This window comes from Apis cerana, linkage group LG10 (genome assembly GCF_029169275.1).
Source record: "Apis cerana isolate GH-2021 linkage group LG10, AcerK_1.0, whole genome shotgun sequence".
NCBI lineage: Eukaryota > Metazoa > Arthropoda > Insecta > Hymenoptera > Apidae > Apis > Apis cerana.
Genome location: NC_083861.1, coordinates 508,182 through 530,419, shown reverse-complemented (window position 1 = coordinate 530,419; position 22,238 = coordinate 508,182). Strand labels below are relative to the sequence as shown.

At 20.6% G+C, this 22,238-nt stretch overlaps 4 protein-coding genes and 1 long non-coding RNA gene across 10 annotated transcripts in view; 3 read left to right on the top strand and 2 right to left on the bottom strand.

Annotated features, from left to right (window-relative positions):
- The window catches only part of LOC108003765 (potassium voltage-gated channel protein Shab), a 68,522-nt gene extending 59,181 nt beyond the window's left edge, over positions 1 to 9,341 (bottom strand). For all 4 annotated transcript variants that reach the window (XR_009831271.1, XM_062080003.1, XM_062080004.1 and 1 more), the window contains exon 1: positions 8,849 to 9,341. The gene's annotated coding sequence lies outside the window, so the exon portion shown is untranslated. The remainder of the gene's footprint in view (positions 1 to 8,848) is intronic.
- A 962-nt stretch (positions 9,342 to 10,303) lies between these two features.
- LOC108003757 (probable tRNA N6-adenosine threonylcarbamoyltransferase) lies at positions 10,304 to 11,802 on the bottom strand. Its single transcript, XM_017066238.3, has 4 exons — positions 11,667 to 11,802; positions 11,104 to 11,545; positions 10,834 to 11,012; positions 10,304 to 10,752 (listed from the first exon to the last, which is right to left on the bottom strand). Exons 1-4 carry the CDS (start codon positions 11,779 to 11,781, stop codon positions 10,481 to 10,483), a joined length of 1,008 nt encoding a protein of 335 aa, XP_016921727.2. The 5' UTR covers positions 11,782 to 11,802; the 3' UTR covers positions 10,304 to 10,480.
- A 310-nt stretch (positions 11,803 to 12,112) lies between these two features.
- LOC108003777 (serine/arginine repetitive matrix protein 1) lies at positions 12,113 to 18,620 on the top strand. Of its 3 annotated transcripts, none has more exons than XM_017066271.3 (6): positions 12,113 to 12,246; positions 13,501 to 13,559; positions 13,746 to 14,506; positions 14,656 to 14,807; positions 14,956 to 15,367; positions 18,573 to 18,620. In XM_017066271.3, the coding sequence occupies exons 3-5, from the start codon at positions 13,748 to 13,750 to the stop codon at positions 15,359 to 15,361; spliced, it is 1,317 nt and encodes a 438-aa protein (XP_016921760.1). In that variant the 5' UTR covers positions 12,113 to 12,246; positions 13,501 to 13,559; positions 13,746 to 13,747; the 3' UTR covers positions 15,362 to 15,367; positions 18,573 to 18,620. The 3 variants fall into 3 exon arrangements, with proteins under 3 accessions (XP_016921760.1, XP_016921759.1, XP_061935986.1); XM_017066270.3 differs by lacking the exon at positions 12,113 to 12,246 and adding an exon at positions 12,336 to 12,476; XM_062080002.1 differs by lacking the exon at positions 12,113 to 12,246 and adding an exon at positions 13,078 to 13,218.
- Positions 17,808 to 18,761, top strand: LOC108003779 (2-iminobutanoate/2-iminopropanoate deaminase). Its single transcript, XM_062080722.1, has 5 exons — positions 17,808 to 17,966; positions 18,104 to 18,270; positions 18,411 to 18,479; positions 18,573 to 18,628; positions 18,705 to 18,761. Exons 1-5 carry the CDS (start codon positions 17,896 to 17,898, stop codon positions 18,759 to 18,761), a joined length of 420 nt encoding a protein of 139 aa, XP_061936706.1. The 5' UTR covers positions 17,808 to 17,895.
- Positions 18,762 to 19,761: 1,000 nt separating this feature from the next.
- LOC114578244 (uncharacterized) lies at positions 19,762 to 21,980 on the top strand. The gene is made up of 2 exons (XR_003699020.2): positions 19,762 to 20,485; positions 20,594 to 21,980. It is a non-coding gene; the product is annotated as an uncharacterized LOC114578244 (long non-coding RNA).
- The last annotated feature ends 258 nt before the right edge of the window (positions 21,981 to 22,238 follow it).

The following is a 22,238-nucleotide window of genomic DNA, read 5'->3' as shown; positions in this document are numbered from 1 at the left end:
TTGAATTTATCTCATTGATTTTAAATTGTTTCAGTATTCCATTTTTTTAAATAATAATAAAAAATGATTAATATTACTACTTCTTTTTTCCATAATTTTAAAACTATTTATTAAAAGGTTTATTATTATTATTGAAAGATTCGATAAGAATTGAAATAATCAAAATAATTAAACACAAAGCGTATTTATAAATCCAAAAATATTGTAGTATATATGAATTGAATTTTATTATAAAAAAAGACATTTTACAAATCTTCAATTTCCATTATTTGTTCATTAAAAATAAATTTTTATTAAAAAATCTTTGGTTAAACTTGGATTAAACACTAATTAATATTCTCTAAAAGCTCTAATTAATATATAAAAAAATTGAAACAAGAAATTGGATTCTAAATTTAATATAATAAATGAAATATTGGATTGTAATAATATTAATGTAATTTCTTTAAGAAATTTATACATTAAAATTTTATATATATATATTTTATAATATAATAAAAAATAAAAAAATAATAAATAATAATATAATAAAAAAATCTATATATATATACATAAATCTTAAAATTAAATCTTAAAATATCTTAAAATTTTAATGATATTAAATCGCGAAATGGATTTTTATCATAATATATATATAAATACTTATTATATAAATACTATATATTTATATATATAAATACTATCATAAATATTTTATTCGTAATATACTATTTATAAAAATACAAATTTTTTAATTGCATTTTATTATAATATCGTTTCAAATAATTAATTTATTGTATCTTATTACATTATAAAATAAAAATATTTTTGATGCTTTCCGAAAATCTTGACTTAATCAAATATTAATAAAAATCATTAATTTTTATAATTTTAAATTTCATTTAAAGCTTCCAACATTTTTTCTTTTTTTTTTTGCTAGATTAAGTATATCAAAATCAAAATACATCATTTTTTTTATACATAAAAAAATAATAAAACTAAATAAATTTATTTATTAATAAAATTATAATTTATTACAATTATTATTATAATAATATTATTGATTAAAATTATTATTATAATAAAATTATATTTTTTATATTGAATATATATTATATATGTATACATACGTATATATATATTTTTATATTTAATAAAGTTTTTTTAAAAATGTAATTTATTTAGAATTTATTTAAAAATAAAATTTTATAAATATAAAATATACATTCTATATTTGAATGACATAACAATAAATATATTTATCTTTCTTACAATTTAATAATTTGTATTTAATAATTTTTATACATAATTTAGAAATTTAATATTTTAAATAAATTTTTTTGATTTATGATTATGATTATTCTTTTGATTGAAGAAAAAATATCGAAAATATGCTTTATTTTTCATATAAAATAATATAAGTTATAATCAATATTATATATTATATATTATATATTATATATTACATATTATATATTATATATTATATATTATATATTATATATTATAGATTACATATTATATATTATATATTATATCACATTAATAATCAACTATTTGTTGTTTTTTCATAAAATTTTCATAACGCAACAAGTTTAGTCTTTAAAATCTATATTCTCTCATAAAAAATATAAATTATTAATTCTTAGTTTCATGATTAAATTATAGATTAATTATAGATTTATAAAGTTATAAATTAATAATAAATGTTAGTATACTAAGTATATATTTCTTATTTTGATTGCACTCTTCAATATCATATTTTTATAATGCATATATTTTTATATTGCATAATTATATTCACAAATCAAAGTATGATTAATACAATTTACAATTAACTTTCTGTAAAAACACTTAAAATTTTCTTCAATAAAAAATAAAAAACTGATTCATTTTTTTTAAATTTTTTAAAATATAACTATCAAAAAAGATAATTATTAAAAATTAATCAGAATCAGTTAAAAATTTTTATTTTATTTATTATTATTTTAATTTATTTTCATTTATTTATTTTTCATTTGTTAAGCAATGCATATAACTTAAAATAAAAATACATACAATAACAAAATTTATTTACTAAATTTATTTACTATTAGTATATTTCGATATTTCACAGTAAAATGAATCATAACGATAAGAATAGTCAATTCATCTTAAATTATCCTATTTTATTATCCTATTATTTTATTCAGTTAATAACAAATTAAACAAATTAATTAAACAAATTTATATAAAAATATATATTTATATGAAAATATAATAATTAATATAGTAACATTTTAAAAATTAATAAATTAATAATTTTAATAGTTAATAAATTTTCAAAAAAATAAACATTAAATTAATAATATTTATTTAAATTAATAAATAAAAATAATTATTATATTTTCTAAACTATTAAGTTTACAAAATGTAACAATAACTTATTTTATATTTTTTATTCAATTTAAAATAAAGTAGTTTTTATTTATGAAAAAATATATAATTATTTAATTTAAACTATTACTTTTTAAATTTATAGTAATTTTATATTTTTCCCTTAATATCATTTGAAATTTCTAAAATTTTCTTGTATTTTATAAAATTATAATATTATACATGTATATGTATAATAATTATACATATACATGTATACATATTATAATAATATAATTATGTATAAATATTGAAATATATAAATATATATATAAATATTGAAATAAAATCAAATAATAAAAATTATTTCGAATATCCCACGAATTGCAGTTTACTTATTCCTTCTTACTTATTCCTTCTGTATAATATTCTGCTATTTATCTCTTATTAGCTGACAAAATTAAAATATCCATGTTATTTCAAAAAATGTTCGTAACATTTTCTACTTCGTTCAGATAAAATTTCATTATTATATAAAAGATATAATATAAGAATAGATATGTATTTATAAGCAATGAATTCGGACGAGAGTATGTATTCAAAGAAAATATGTTATTTCTAATGAGACCAAATTTTAAATCTAATATCATCACTATGTTACTATTTTTGTAGATATAGCAAAATTCTTTATTATCACATGCGTTTTAGTAATCAAAAAGAAATTTTTTAAATTATATTAAAGTGAAAAAGAGAAAAAGATAAAAAAAAGTAAATTTCGAAGAGAAAATATGAAAAATATTTGCTGCAAATATATCATTAGTACTATTTATGTATGAGGTTAATACACTCTGACCCAGTTTCTCGAAAAGCAGTGTCTCGATATTCAAATTTCCTTATTCAACTGTGAACATGAGTTCGTACAAAATCTAAATCAATATGTGATAATGATTATTTTAACAAAATTAAAATATTTGAAAGTTTATAAAAAATAACGATTATTAAAAGATTACCATTAATACCATTAAACGTTGCATAATTAATACGAATATTTTGAATTTTTATGCAACAGTTTTATAAAAAGATAAAATACAAAATAATTGCATGCGCAATTTACGTAAAAGTTTTTATATATATGTACATATATAACTATTTAAAACTATTCAAAAATATTTTGTAATTATAGAATTCAAATAATAATATTTATATCAAAAATCTATATATATTCATAATTTTAATAGTAGAAAATATTTAAATAGATAATTTTAATTTCAGTCTAATTTCATAAGAATTTAATAAGAAGACAATAAGAGCTTAATAAAATAATTTATTATTAATTCATTATTTGTATATCTTATAATAAAATTCAAATTATTATATATTATTATTAAATCTAAAAAATATCTACAAAATATTCAAATATTATTAAATAATGGAGTATTTTACATAGAATTAGAAGGAAAGATTGCAAACAATTCAATAAATATCTATTTTACTTACAATAACTTTTTATATTATTAAAAATATTTTTATTTCCAAAGATATTCGTGATTACAAATTTATATTTATAAACATTTTATATTGTTTTTATATTAATTAATGTTATAATAATATAGATTATTTGTTATAATAATACATTTGTTATAATAATATAGATTATAATCTATACATTTATTAAAATTTATATATTATTTATATTGTATTGTATATGTTGAGGCATATGTTGAGATTTAAAAATAAAAAAAATAAAAAATTTATCAAAATTCATAATCGATTTATATTCCGTAAATATTTTCATTGCAATTGAAAAAAGCAAGTCTAAAAAATATTTTTTGCTATTTATAAAATAATGAAAAATTAATTAAAATATGATTACAATTAATAATGGTATAATCTATATTGATTTATAAAAAAAACAGAGAATAAAAAAAAACTCAAAAATAATTTTTTACTAAAAGAAATAAAACAAATTACATGAAGTACAGAAAGTCATTGGTAAAAAATATTTAATTAAATATTATAATATGTAATAATTAAAAATTTTATAATTATATAATTAATCAATTACAAATTTATTTAATTACAATTCCAATTTGTTTTCTCATTAAAAGCAACATTTCTCAACTATTTTTTAAACTTATTATTCATATAATTGCATTATTATTTTATTTTATAATACAGCTTAAAAATAATATTAACTAGATTTTTATTAGCAAAAAATTATATAACATTTTAATTCTTATTAAATTACATAAAATTCTTCGAATATTTTAAAAAATATATGTATTATATCTATCACAAAAATAAATATATAATTATTATTTTTATTATTATTATTTTATATTTATTATAAAACTTATATTTATTTTACTTTATACATATGTATATATATTTATTTATTTATATTACTATTATTTTATATTTATATATGTTTATATTTTATATCTAAAAAATAAACATATAATTATTTAAAATAAAATTAAAAATTTTTATATTTTTTTATAAAAAATTTATTTAATTAAGAATATAGAAGAATATATATCTAAAATAAAAAATAGAATTAAATAACAGAAAAAATCACATCAAATTTATAAATATATAAAGATTATAAAAAATTGATTAAAAAAAAATCACATAATATTTCATTTTGAATTTTTATAAAAATAAATATCCATAATATTTTAAATATCCATAATAAAAAAATAAAACATAATGGACAAGTAAATACTTTTCATAGAAAATAATAAAAATACTATTAAAAAAATTTAAATCGAAATATTCATTTTATTCATTTTTATTTATTTTATTCATAGTATTATTGAAAGAAAAATAATAAAAAGAAATAAAAATACAATAGTTATAATAATACTGTATGTTTTATCTTTAAGTAAATAGATCAGTATTCGATATTACATTATCAAACACTTTATATTTTAATATGTAAATTATCTCAATAATAACTAGAAATGTAATATAAATAAGAATTCCACTCAAAATTCTTTCAAAATTCTATATTTACCTTTTCTTTCTATAAATTTCTTAAATTTATACATATCAATAACAATAAATAACGAGCTAAATATAGCTGCAAATAATTTTATTCATAACAACATTTTTTGAACAATCAAATAATGAAAAGATAGAAAGAGAGAATAAAAGAAAGTAAAAGCATAACAAAAAAGAAAATCGGTCATTAAGATCTAACATCATCATAAATATATTTAATAGAAATAAAAAAAAAATAAAAGGAAATTTGAAAATTATTGTTTCTAATTATTGACATTTTAATTAATATCATATATAATTTCACCATATTTCATTATAATTTTTTTTTTAATTTCATAATATAATTAAAGAATTTAATATAAAAAAGAGTTATATTACAATGTTAGCGTAAAGAGATATTAAAGCTTTTATGAAAAACAATATTTTAATAGAAATTATATAATTATATAGATATAATTTCTTTAATTGTATTAATATATTATATATATTATAATAATATATTATATATTATATAGATTATATAGATATAATAAATTGAATTTTTAATGTAAACTTATTAATATGAAGTATCTAAAAATACTTTACTTTTTATTTTATTTTCTGTATACTTAAATACTAAATCTAAAAATTGGATGAAAAAAAGATTTTACAAAAATTATTCTTATTATAAAATTTTATTATATTTATTTTATTTAATAAAACATATCTTTCTGCACATTTTATTTACACTAAAATATAGGAAATTTTCAAGTTTTTAAATATATTATATAATTTTATAAATAATTAATTGAAAATAACTTAGTTTAAATAATTTTTATATTATATTTTTTATTTTATTATTGTAATCTACATTTGAGTTTCTTGTAAATATCATAATGTTTATGGAATATTTAGTAATATGGAAGTTATATTTTTCAATTTTATTATTTTTTACAAAACTGTATTTATATATATGAAGATTATGAAGATTAAAATTCTGCATAATATAGAAATATACAAGTTTCATTAAAATATATAAAAAAAACAATCATTTGCATATATAATACAATAAAAATTTTATTACGTAGTTAAATCAAATATAATAATAACTAACAATAATAAACAATAAACGAAAAATATCAAAATAAATAAAAATCAATTTTTTATTTGTGATATAATTCTTTCTTTCACTAGATCCTTCAATTAATTAATTATTAAAATGAGTGATAAATAGTAAATACTATATAAATAGTAAAAACTATAAAAATGCAAAGAATTAATATTTTATAATTAGTCATTTTATAATTAGTTATATATAGATATAATTTTTGTCAAATATCAAAATAATTTATATATTTTCTTCAGAATTCTGCTTGTAATAAATTATAATTAATTAAGTATAACTATAATTACGAAATTATAAAAAAAATCATCGATTATATTATATTATCAATCTTTTAAAATTAAAAACATCAGAATTGTAGATTCAAATAGAATATAAACTATAATTCTATCTTAGAAAAATATATATAAAACATATAGTGGATAATCTTTTTAATTTCTTATCGTCTTAAAGTATTAAGTAAGTATTAAGTAAATATTTAAGTAAGTATTTAAATAAATTATTAAAGTATTAAGATAAAAAAAAAGCAAGATTAATTAAAATAATTTTATCTAGAATTTCTATAATTGATTACATATATAATCTTTGAAAAAAGTACTTAGTTTTATATATAAGTGAACAAAATATTGTTTGTTACAATTTTATATTAATTATTTGACAGTCATATTCTAAAAGCTTTTGGAGTACACTCTGGTATCTACTTTGCGCAGATCGATCCATGGGTGGAAACAACTGCGCGAGACGAATTACTTCGATCATTGAATTACTTATTTGAATTTTTTTGAAAACTTTAAATAAATGTAAATATACATTTCATGTACAGTTAAATGTATGTAAAATATTCGATTTAAATGATTACGACATCATAGAACATATATGTATCAATTGTTTCAATAAATTCTTATTATTTGAATCAATTATTCCTTGAAAATATTTATTATTATAATAAACTTATTCAGCATCATTCTAAAATATTAAAAAATTCAAAAATAAATAAAAGAATGAAATAAATTATATAAAATAAAAAGAAATATTTTTTTTATACATGTGATTCTAAAAAATAACTTTAAATATCATGATATTTATTCGTTTGTTAAATAAAATTGATAAAAGAATGAAGTTATATGAAATAGGAAGAAATATTTTTTTTTATTCACGTGATTCTAAAAAATAACTTTAAATATTATGATATTTATTCGTGATATTAATTTCAAAACTTTTTTAGATTTTTGAGTAGCATTATGCTTGATAATATTCTTATTATTAATTAAATTATTTTTCTTTTTTCTTTTTTTTATTTAGCTCTTATATATAAAATTGATATGCATGATATGTTCATTTTTTGATTTATGACTCAGATCTTCATTCGAAAAATATTTATGTAAGAAGATAATCATAGCCAACAATTGCATATATAATTCAAGATATTATTATTTAAATATGTCTTGTCCACGTATTGTTTGGATGCACAATTTGGATTTTGGCTACGCGTCAATATAATGTTATATAGCTAGCAAAAATATTCGCCAAGTGTCGTAAGATACGATGCCTGCTTCGAATTCTTTGCTTTTAATAACATCGTCTGCGATTCAAAATCGCGACATAGCGAAAAAAAATAAATTATATAAAATATATATATAGTACAATATATAAATACAATATATGTATTTTCAAAAAATTTTAAAGTTATAATTAAATATATCTATTTAAACAAATAATTCGTCATATATATATATCGTAGATAGTAAGTAATTGAAAAATGTTAGCAAGCAAAATAATAAAGAATAATGTAAATTTATAAATTATATCTCTTAATGTATTGCAAATTTGAAATATCGTATTTTTTATTTTGTTAGATAAAAAAAAATACTGTGATTAAATTTGTAACTATAATATTGAATATAAAAATCAAATTGTTGCTCTAATATATAAAATTTTTTTAAATAGTTATTTTTTTTATTTTTTAGCAGTTAATTATTAAAAGCAAAATATTTTCCATATTCTTCTTCTTTTATAATATTGATTCATTTTCATATTAGATTTAAGCATTGTACATTATAGTCTAAATATTTTTAATATTGAAAACTAAATAGTTATAATAGATTCCATGAAATTTTTTCAATTTTTTTAAAATTTAACTATACAAACATGTAATATAGGTCATTATCAACTCGTATCAATGACAAACGTATTTTTATCATAATTTTAAATCTAAGATGACAATAATGAAATATTAAATATATATGTCAAATTCAAGGACGAACAGCTGAGAGGTTCAAATTATCTACGCATGTTATTTGGAGACAATATTTGACGTGTACCGGTACCTATAATGAATAGCTCCTATACGGAAATAGACATACAGTAGTAATAGAAACAAACTAGAAATATTACAATTTTGCAACTTACCTCTGTTTTAAACACGAGCACCACTCGTCTGAAAAGATACATTACACACAGTAATGTAATAACACATTTTGTTAAGTGGTATTACGAATAATATGACGAGTAATGACGATCAGTGACGAGCAATGACGACAATATCGTACTGCCACTTGTTCCACACTAAGCGCTGCAATCGACGTTTGCAGGCTATCGATTAGGAAATATTCAATATGATAACTGCTTTTACTTATACTTGATGTAAAAGAAAAAAAATTTCGCGTTTTCAGATTCTTAAAAATAATTTAAATTAAAAAAAAATAAAAATTTTAATATACAATTATAATATTAAACAAAAATTTTTGTATTGGAACAGAATTGTAAAATAATTTTCTCAAAAACAAAACATAAGCATTAATATCTTTAACTACTAATAAAGTTGATCGTGTATCCACTAATGATGACAATATGAATTCTACTAATATTACAACTGCTATTACCAACAAAGATTGTTTGGACTACAGCCAGACTTGCGCTTGCGTGGATGAATATCATATACTACCCTGTCTATCGCGCGTGTCATGAAAATTTGACCTCTATTTATGATATTCACATTTCTCTTTTTATAACTGATAGTTCGATATCAATTTTGAACCTGTATAATATTTTTGCATGTGCACATATAAATAAGAGATTTGAAAATTAATATAAAAAATAATAGATTTGAAAATAAATAAGAAATCCATGAAAACAAAAAGCCATAAATCTTTATATCTATTCAGAATCATTTAATAACAGAGAAATAACATGTCATGTTATTTTTTTCTTTTGAATAAAATTATTGCTTAAACAATTATTTTCTGATTTGTTAATATCTTAAGTTTTTCATTTGTTCTTCAAGTTTTCTCTCTTCCTATTCGAGAATAAAGATAAACTAAATAGTATATATAATAAACAACTAATTAATCCTAATAATCCTATATTTATTTCAGAACAATATATAATAGTAATGTTAATGAATTATTATATTATATATGTGTATATATATGTTTATATATGTGTATATATATGTTTATATATATATATATATGTTTTACATAAATAAAAATAAAAATAATTATTAAATTTCTTTTATCATTATTTATTAATGACTTTAAAATAAGCACTTAAAATATTTGTGTAATTTTGTATTGTAATTTTGTTTGTATTATATTTAAATTTTGAGAATTAGATTAATATATTTAATAAATTCTATAAATTCTATTTATATTATTTCAAATTATTTTAAACTCAAAAATTAAATAACTTGAAGATTAAACTGTTTTCTAAAACAGAATATAAATTCCATTTTATATCGAATACATTCAATATATAATTACATTCATTTTATCTATGTCATAAATAAAAATAAATATATAAAATAAAAACTTTGTTTAATATGGAAATTATAATTAAAGGATAAAATCAATTTACAACAATACATCAACAACTATAATATTTAATATAATATTAATTAGTATATTAATTACATATTATATTATAATCATACAAAATCAAAATCAAAATTTTTTAGTTATTATTCTACATATACATTTTTTTTTATTTTCATTTCATTAATAATGAACATTTTAAACAATTCCATATATAAATTATATTAATTTATTCTCTCCAGGAAACATGTACATCATCTGTTCTATACCTTTGTATGCAAGTTGTTTCTGTCCATGGAGTATTTCCTTGACTTTTAAATTGATGTAATCCAGCAACAGCAATCATTACACCATTATCTATACAAAATCGTTCATCCGTAGCATAAAGTATTGCATTCCTTTCCTTGCACATAATTTTCATCATATTTTGTAACTTTTCATTGCATCCTACACCACCAACAATTAATACTTCTGATGATTTTATATGGGCCATCGCTCTTTCTATAATAATATTAAATGTATAATATTTACTTTATTTTATTTATGTAATATTTTATATAAATTATAAATAATAAAAAAAACCTGTAATTTCTATAAGCATAGCAAATATTGTTTCTTGTAAAGAGAAACATAAATCCTCTGAAGTAAATTCTTTTGAATCAAGCCAAGAAGAAATATGTTCTTCTATATAACTTAAAATTCCAGAAAAAGATACATCCATTCCTTTTACTACATAAGGTAACGGAACTAATTTTTTTCCTCTGTATATATATTATTTTATACATAAAATACAATTAATTAAATTTATATAATTTTAATAGATTTAAATTTTATCATAATAAAATAACTTACTTTTTTGCTAATTGTTCTATATTATAACCAGGACTAGGATCATTTGAAAGTTTTAACAATCTTGCAAAACGATCTAAACAATTTCCAACAGCAATATCTATTGTTTCTCCAAAAATACAATATTTCTGTCGAGAATATGCAATGATCTGTGTATTTCCACCAGAAACATAAAGAACAGTGGGATTTATACTTCCTGTTATCAATCTTCCCATTTCTATATGACCAATACAATGATTTACTGCTATTATTGGTTTATTATATATCTGAGCAATTGTTCTTGCTACTAATGCAGTAACTGTTAATGGTGCACCCATTCCTGGTCCTTTTGTATAACATATTATATCTACATCTTTTAATATTATTTTAGCCTCATCCAATGCTTTTTGTAGAATATTAAGTATATATTCTCTATGATGTTGTGCAGTTTCACGAGGTAAAAAGCCTTTTCAAAATAATCTTTAAAATGTTTTATGTAATAATATTTTAAATAATAATAAAGATATGTGTAATATTTTCATAATCAAACTACATAATTAAAAATAATTACTAAAGGTTAAGTTTACCTTCACCTGGTGGAGTAATATACGTATGCCGTATATTTGATAAAATATTTTGATCCTGAATAATTCCAATACCTAATTTATTTGCACTACCTTCAAATCCAATTGCAATTGTCATTTTTATATTTTTACGTTTAATTTTAAAAAATTTAAAAACAAATTTATATAATGATAAATTTATATAATGAACTATTGGCACATTGGTAAATCAAGTAATTATCCAATAGAAAGTATAGATACATGCGCAATAGAATCATATTTATTTAACTTTACTTGATTTTCAATTATAATATATATTACATATAGAAAATAATAAAAATAATCTTAATTTTTATACAAATTATTTATTATAAATTATTCTGAAAAACAATTATTTATAAATAATGTATAAAATTTATGAATTATATTGAATCTGTGCAGCGACATCTGTTATTTATTTCGTTTGGAATGCACTCTTTGTATTTGGTGCGGCTCCACAAGGAAAGTCTTCTTAACAATCTTCATTCGTAAAACGTCACGCGGAAGTGATTCATCGATTCTCGTGCCAGAAAATGCAAGTTTGCAATTTGCCGCGGTGAGAAAAGTGAGTGTCGTTATCTCGAAAGATTCTTGATTCCGGTGAATGTCGTGAAATTCCTCGAGTAGCGCTCACTAGGTGGGCAATTGATTTTCAAAGTGACCGTCGAGTGCGAACGAATGAACGCCTCTGACGCTTCGATACGAATAGCAGACAACGCTATCAAAGTTAGATCTATTTGAATACTGTCGAGTAAGAGTTTTGTGAAGCTACATTTTAAAAAATATAGTGCAAAGGTGTGTACCAGCAAATGGAAAAAGCGAGAAGAGCCGACCTTCGCTTTTAATGAAAGAAAGAAGCGAAGGAGGCTATACGAGTATATACCGGTTTTGGACACTCTTTTTCTTTTTCTTTATTTCCTCAAGCACTTGAGGTAATCCGTGCTTCTCGAGTTCTTCGTTACGACACCAGTAAGGTGTTACCCGGGTAATATCTGAAATGGTGTCGCGAAAGATACAGTTCCGCCGGTCGCGAAATTGCACAGTCGGGCCTTTACGTGACCTTGACGTACCCGTTACTCGAGCCACGAATTCCGCGCCGCGTTTCGGTGTGGCTATGAGTCGTTCGCGGCGAAATATTCTTCGATGCGTACCGGAAAGGTGATGTTCGGATGACATCCTTAATGATGTCGAAAAAACACCAAAAAGCTTTACCGCAACGTTCGTTATATTTTTTTACTTGTGTGTACCATCGATATAACATTGACGAGTAATCTTATCGTGTATCGTAACCGGCTACGTGAGTGCCGCCGTCATGGCATTACCCGGGTAATGCCCGAGATAAACTTCACCCTATCCGCATTCGATTCGGTAAAAAACACGAAAACTTGGACACGATTAAGTTCGGTTAACGCGCGCGCGACGCCTTTCGAAGGCGATCTCTGAATTTGGTTCGACTCATTGAAAGTCCACGCGACCAACATTTATGGATCGTGGATCGAAGCGTACTACAATTCTGGACATGCGGAGAGTGGCGATGGTAAGGTCTCGCGACGGGTGATGTCCAGTACCACATATGGATTTCGCGAATTTAAATTCTGAAAGAAAATGTTTTTGATCGGGAATACTAACTTTTCCACTGCTTGACCACTGCAGATGATACTCATTTGTGACATAGAATTTTTGACGTAGGCCAGTTGATCCAAAGGACGAATGGTACTGGTTCTTCTAGCGATCTCTCATGGCTCTTAATCCAACGTATTATCATCTTTATGGGCATTCTATCATGTATTGAAAATTAACGTGTTCACTGCTCTCGCAGGAGTTTGGATCATCAGCTTTTCGCTCCTCCTATATCTTTTATTCTAAGATTTCTGTCAGGTATGTATTAATATAAATAGAACTTTAAAAAACATTTATTCATATGTAAATATTTATTTTTAATGGCAAAATTAATAATTGTTTATATTTTGAGTAATTGTGTCAAAAATAAAAGGAAGAAAATATAATTTTATAGATCATTAATATTTCATATATGTTTATTATATATTATATATTATATGATAGGAATGTCTCGAGATTATGATAGACGAAGAGGAGGTAGCGGTAGTGGTACCAGTTCTAGTAAATTGCGGATGGATACCAATGTATCACAACCCAGACCACATGGTGAAAATTCAGGAAAACGGAGAGAATTAGATAGTGTAATGCGGAAAGCTCGTGAATCTCAATCAAGTTATTGGAATAAAAAACTTCTGGAGGTAGAGGAACGAGATCCAAATAGATGGAGACATAGTGGATATAAGGAATTATATGTTGGTGGCACAACAAGTGGAGAACCTAGCAGAGGACATCCTCGAAGTCCAAGAAGTCCAAGACCACGAAGCCCTCACATCCAAAGACCACGTAGTCCTCGAACTAGAAGCCCACGATCACCACGTGATAAATCACATACAAGAGGAAGACCTACACGTAGTCCAAGTACAGGAAGTACTTGTTCTGATCGATCATGTAGTGTTTGTTCACCAAAAGAACGACGACGTATTGCTCAACCTTCTCGCTCGCGTTCAAGATCATTGACACCAGTTCGAGCCCGAGCACATCAAAAAGAAGTAATACCATCAAGTTCACGAGTAATACCAACTCGAACTAGACCACGATCACCTCCTTTACCACGTCCATGTACACCACCACCTACACCACAGCCTCCACCACGTCATCAAAAAGATTATAAAACAATTAAAGAAAAAGAAACAAAGGTCCGGCGTAAAGAAAAACATCATGCTAGAATTCCAGAAGATCCAAGAGTTCCAGACTCCATTCCATTGGTAAAACATATTTTGTTCAAAGTTAATTATGAATTTTGATTTTGAAATAGCATATATATTTTTAGTTTAATTTTTTAATTATTTTTTATTACATATTTTTTCTATACTTTCTTTTTATATTTCAATATATAACTATGAAACTTGTACAGATGCGTAAACCTGTAAAGGTAGAAAAAACTCATTCAAGTCATGGATCAACTCAAATGATTAGGCCTCCTCCTGAGTCTTCACCTAGTGAAGATAGTGATAGTTCTTCTACAACATCACATGTGGGTCCACCTAGAATGACATTATCTGAACGGTATAATTTAATCAATAATTTTATAATTTTAAAAATATAAAAGATTTTAAAACTAAAATCATAATTAAAATTTTGAATAATAATAATTTGATATTAATTGTATTTTATATTAAAATAAAAATTATATTATAATATAAAACTATTTTAGATTTGGTAAAATGGCACAATGGAGTGTAGATCGTAGAGATATGGAAAATATGCGCATCACAAAAGATGGAGAAAATGCAATGAAAGTTGTAATAGAGGGTGAAGAAAGAATTGCAAGATTAGGATATGATTCTCCACCACCAGGACATTATCCTGAATCACTTTTAGCACAAGGACCAAGAGGTCTAGAATGTTGGGATGATGTTCGCGTTAGATATGATTACTATAAAGCAAGAGGATATCTTCGAGATCTTACTTTAGATGATTATATAAAATGGGAAGAATGGTGGTATAAATATCAAGAATGGTTAGAAGCAGAACGTTTTTACGAACAATGGGCCTCTTCAAACCGTCCTTCTGGTGGAAATCGAAAAAGACGCGGGCGGCGCAATAATACTACTCATTGAAATTTCGTAAGCCTATTACAAATCACTCTTGATCATCATAAATATTAACATCATTAATAAAATGTACTGTAATATTTGTTGTGCTTAGAAAAAAGTGTGAGAAGTGTGTAAACGATCTATACAAACATACATACATTCATATAAAAAGTACGCACGTAAGCGTATTATTTGTGTATGTGTGTGCGTGTGTGTGTACATATATGTATGTATATATATGTGTATATATATATATATATATATATATATATAAAAACACATACATACATTATATAAATATATATATATTATAATAAAAGGTATGATTGCGCTGTAAAAACCTCATTTTCATCAGTTTATCAAGTAAAAGTTAATCTACAAAATATTTGTTTTTCATTTGATTACTTTATATGTAATATTTTATATTCATCAAGACATTTAGAAATAAGGATGACGTGTGTATCGAATTAATAATAATATTAAAAGAAATATACTTTTGTTTATATCTTCATTTTTTAATTTAGTTTTATTAAATAATTTTATTTATGATAATTTTATTTATGATAAATAATAATCTTATAAAATTATTTTTTATTTGATAAAATTCTAATTTTAAATCGATAATATTCAATAAACTATTTAATAAATATTCAATAAACTTTTTAATAATATTAGAAATTCTAATATAACGATAAATTAATTTTTATATTAAAAAGAAATTATATTCTATAATTAATTTTATTAACAAAAATTTTAGATTATATAAATGTTTTCTATATTTTTTTTCATAATCTCATTTTTGTTAATATAATTTTCAATTTGGATTTATAAAAGTTTTTAAACATATTTAAAATTAAATAATAATTTATAAAATATATTAAAAATTATAAAATTATTTATTTAATATTTTCTTATTAAAAAGCATTTTTGAAATTATGTCTAATATTATATTTAATTTTTAATAATTTTTATCAATAATTAAGGATTAAATTTTTAATTACCTTAATTTTATTTTTAAAAAGATTAAAATAATAAATTTATTATAAATTTAATGAAGTGCATATATAATCATATACACAAATTCGTATGATAAGTATTTAAATCAATTATTCTAAAAATTTATTTTTATATTTATATAAAGGATCAAGTTCCTTTTAAATATATCATATAAAAACTTCAGAAATCAATCACTGTAAGTCCAACTTTCTTTGAAAATGAATTATATAATTTAAAAATTTTATCGTTAAAACTTTTAATTGATAAATAAATTAAATCATTACTTTCATATGCAAATTATAAATGGTGTTAAATTTAGCAAAATATTGATTATTATTAAGCAAAATTATTCAAAAGAATTAATCAATGTAATAAAATCATATCTATATTATTATGTATTCAAATTATTGCAGAACTCAAAACAGAAATAATAAATTAATTTATCTATTAAAATTAATAATAAAATCTAAAATTATAGAATTATAAAATTAATATTAATTACTATTTTTATTGATTACAAATTTTTTGGATCTGAATTTTCTACGAAATAATACTTTTAATATTATCAAATCAAAAACAAAAAGAGAAAAAATTTATTTATGATTCATGTAATGAGATCAATTTGGTTTTAATTTTTAAAAAATTATAAAATCATATTTGTAATAGAAAAATTATAAAACATTAAAGTAAATATAGTTCAATATAGTTCAATATAAAATGGTTGAGATTTTGTAAAAATCAATCGTATTTTATTTTCTATTTGCAAAATATTTTTATTTTATGAAATAAATATAAAATCAATAATAAAAGAAAGATTTTTGAATTTATTAAATATTACATAAAATCTCATTATTCAGAATAAAGAAAAATATTAAAAAATGGTATATATTTGATTTATTATTATCATTTATCATTTATTTTATTGAAATTTATCTAAATTAAAAAACATGAACATCAATCTCAAAGTCTAAATCAAATGAATCTTGATATATAAAATAACACTGAAACCGACAGATACAGATATATATTAATTTATTGAACATTTTTAAGCATTTGATGTAAGTTACAATTTTTTCATTCAATTTGATTTTTTTTTATTTTATTTTTTTTAAGAAATCATCATATTTTAAAATCATCAATTTCCTTTTTTTTCTTGTAATTCTTTAAGTTTTTTATATTATAGTATATTATATCAAATCTTATAATAAATCGCTTTTTATATCATTATTGATATTGTGAATTTTTTATAATTAATTTATAAAAATCTTATATATCTTGATTTCATCAATGAATTTATATTGTCTTCTGAATTCTATGTAAATTTTATATATAAAACAAAGATAAAAATATATTTAAATTTTTATGTATTATTTTTTCTATTTTACATATATTATATATAAAAATCTTTGTGAAAATTATACATAAGAAAATTGAATACAAGATAAGATATTTCTCTTATAGTAAGAGGTCAAAAGTTTATCAATATAAAATATTCATAATAAAAGGAAGAAGAATACGTAGTGAAACAGTTTCAATCAATTAATAAATATATTCAAATTAAAATGGCATCACAGAAAACTATAAGAAAAATAATATCATCTCCATTATGTCCAAAACCTGTTGGACCATATAAGTAAGCAATAATTATTTTAATAAATTATAATATTTTTTATCTTAGATTAAACATTAAATTTTTTTAATGTAATGAAACAAAAATTTAATTAAATTGTATGCAAACATTTAATTATTGTAAATAATCTTTTTTAATAGCCAAGCTATACTCGTAAATCATACTTTGTATTTGTCTGGAATTCTTGGTATTGATGTTAAAACTGAAAAACTTGTTAGTGGAGGTACTGTTGCAGAAACTCGTCAAGCTCTTCTAAATATGGGACATATTTTAAAAGAAGCTGGATCTAATTATAATAAAGGTTATATATTTATTCGGAAATTCATTTTTCCTTAGTTATGAACTAATTAAAAAAGCTATATATATGTTTTATACTACAGTTATACATAGATATAGATTAAATATTTCAAATAATGATAATAGTTAATTTTTTATATTTACTTACAGTTATTAAAACAACAATTTTCTTACAAGATATTAATGATTTCACTGATGTAAATGAAGTTTACAAAGAATGTGAGATTTACACATATCCATATAAATATATTAATTTTTATGTTATTAATTTATTTATGTACAAATTTATATACATTTTTTTTTTTTATTTAGTTTTCAAGGAAAATTATCCAGCTAGGTCTACATTTCAAGTTGGAAAATTACCAATGGTATGAAGTAATGTTTTATGTATATATTTTAAAAGCTTAACTATTAAAATTAAATACAATTGTTATATTATTGCAGGCAGCACAACTTGAAATTGAAGCTATTGCCATTACTGATGAAGTAGAAACAATTTGAATATTATGAATATTATATTATATTTTATATATTAATAAAATATATTTATCTTTGATCATTCAAATTATTATTACATTTTAGAATTATCTACATTTTTCTACATAATATTTTCATATATATTAATGAGAATTTTATTGATTATTTATAGTTATTTCACTTTAAGTATTTATATTTACTAAATAAATTTGTATACATATTTTTTTTTATTTACATAGTTATTCATTTCTTTTATATATATATATATATAAAAGATATATATATATTAATATTAAATGAGCATTTGTATCATTTAAAATCATATATAAATTGAGATGAGAAAAGAGATTTAGATGATTTTTTTTTAAAAATTGTGCAAAATGATTAAAATTCATATACATATAATTTAACGTTTTTTTATTCGATGTGATAAAAATATAATAAAATTTTTAGTAATATTCAATAAAAAAAATTTGTCATTTATATAAAATTATGTATTGAATGCAATGTAGCTGGACCTTATTAAATTTTCGAAAAATTTGGAAATTATTTTTGACTATTCTTGTAAAACTTTTTTTTAATTTTTCTTATTTTTAATATTACGTATCTTATTTGTAATCTTTATTTTTTTTATATAAATTCGTTTTACATATGTTAAATTATATTGATATCAGAATATAAAGGCGTTTAAAGAATTTTAAGGCAGTTATACAATAGTCAATTTTTAACTACATTTAGGATCATTTTGGCAACAAAATTAAAAATTATTCAAAATAAATATTTTTTCGCACTGATTTTTACATTATTTTTCAATATATTTTCATTATATCATTAATAAATATTAAATTTTCAAATGCTGACACAATTATAGATTATTCAAATAGATTCAAATTTAATTGTCATTCAAAAATTCATAATATTAATTATTATGTTTTTTTTTTATAGAAATTATTTTGTCATTTAAACCAAAAATATTAAATTTTTATTCGTCTATAAAAATTATATTTTTCAAAAAAAAAATTTTTTTACATTTTATATTTTTTTAATAAATTTACATCTTTTTTGTGAATTTATGAATAATTATATATAATTTCTTTTAAATAATTGTACCATGATTTAATAATGTTTTTAAATATTTTTTTCTTTTATTTGAATCGTTTATTTATTATTTTAATATTTTTCAAAAAGAATTTAATTTAAATATATTAATTTTGAAATCATCCTTAATTTTATAAAGACCCATTTCACAAAAACTACCCTCACATTTATTTCTCTCATCTTTTTATTTATTTTCTTATCACTATTTTGATTTATTTAATATTTAATTCTCTTCTTTATATTTTTTAATTGAAAGGTTATATTGAAAGGTGCTTCTATTTCGATTAATAATTTAATTTCATTATAATTTTTTTATTTTTATAATGATAAATAATTAATTCAAATTTTGCTATTATAGCTTACTTTAATTACAATAATTATTATTTGTCTTATCTCATCGAAATAATATATAAAATATATAGAACATTTTAATATTTCATTGTTATCAACAATAAACTATTTTTAATAATATCCAAATTTACACAATAACAAATTTTTTTAATTTATTAACTATTTTTATTTCTATAACTAAAAGTTTCTTTATAGTTTTTTTATTATAAAATATATTATCAAATAAAGAAACATTAAATTATATGCGTTTATATAAATTTTAATCATTGATCATAATTTTCATGCTTCGTATTCATTAGGTGTGTAAAAACGTTCCTTTCTCTTTTTTTTACGATCATAACTTCTGATTGAATTTGAATTATTTCCCGTTTGTAGTGTCATCTAAAAAAGTGTTTTTTATTTTTAAGAAAAATCGTGATGAGCGTTCTAAAAGTTTCCAATCTTATGCAACAATTTCAAACATAATGGCATACGAGAAGCATCATTTGCGTCACTGCTTACTTTTTGCATTCCAACTGAGGAAATTAGCTGTTAAAGCTATTAAAATGGTTTGTGCGACATTGGAACGCTATATCTTATAGAACATGCAAAAAATATAAGGTACCAAAAATTTAAAGAATTTTTAATTTGGAAAACAACGATCATGCATCGAAAAAGTTTGATGACGGTTAGTTATTAAGTTAGAGGAATTGCTCAACGAAAATCCGACATAGACGCAAGAAAAATTAGCAGAATGATTGAAAGTCATCAGACAAGCAGTTTCCATCTGACTGAAACAATTGGTAAAATTCAAAATTTAGCGATAGATCCCATATGAATAAAAAAATGAAACGAATAAGAAAAATACTCGACTCGAGATTTCTGCTGCCCTGTTTTCACGGCATAAAATGAAAATTTCTGCACAAAATTGTTACTGCTATTAAAAAAAAAATAGATTTTATATGATTTCAAATGTTTATTATTATACAATCCCAAATAAACAAAACAAACAAACAATGGAAATCATGGATTAATTCCAAAGAACCGTCAACTTCAGTGGTAAAATCGAACTTGCATTGTAAAAAAATTTTGCTATCTATGTGATAGAATTTTCGAGAAATCATCCATTATGAACTGCTTCCATCTGGAAGGACAATAACTGCCGAATTATCAATTAATAAATTTATTTATTTATTTATTGATCAGTTAGAGCCATAGAGAAATGGCCATTTACTGAATAAGGAACGAGACACGTAATTTGCACAATAATGGTCATGCTTTGCACAAAAGGAACGCGAGACACAATTTATGTGTGGAGATGTAAAGTCCTGTCACATGTAGCATATTCTTCAAACCTGGTCTTGTCAGATTATCCTTTTCGGAGTCTATAACACCAATTGTTGCATTTCAACTCAGAAAAATGTATTAATGATTTATAATTTACGCACTAGGTGGGAAAGAATTATAGAGAATAAGGATGAATAAGTTGAGATAAGTTGAGATAATTTTGTACCTGATTTATATAATAAAATCTTGAAAAAAAGGGAAAAAAACTTATTTGCAAATTTAATAAAAAAATTACCAAAATTTAATGTACGATTTTAAATGACATGTCGTTTAAATTCATTATGTTGTATTAAATAAATAGTCTTAGAAATAAATACTAATACTATTTTTACAAAATTTTATTTAACATGTTATATTGTGTTGAATTATATGAAAAGAAAAAATAATAAATTATAATAAATTATAATAAAAAATAAAAAATAATTCATTGAATATTTATATATTATAATAAAACTATTAAAAGTCTAGAAATGTTCATATTTAGTAAAAAAAATATATTTAATATTATGATAAATATATTATTAATACTAATGATAAATATAAAAAAAATATATTATTAATACTAAATATAAAAAAAAATAAGTATTATTTACAATCATAAATCTCTGTTTTGATATATAAATATATTTTATTAAATTGTTATTAAATATAATAAATTTAAAATTAATAAATAACATGTAGAAAAAAATTGAGAATCATAGCTTATTTTTAAAAAATTATTTTTAA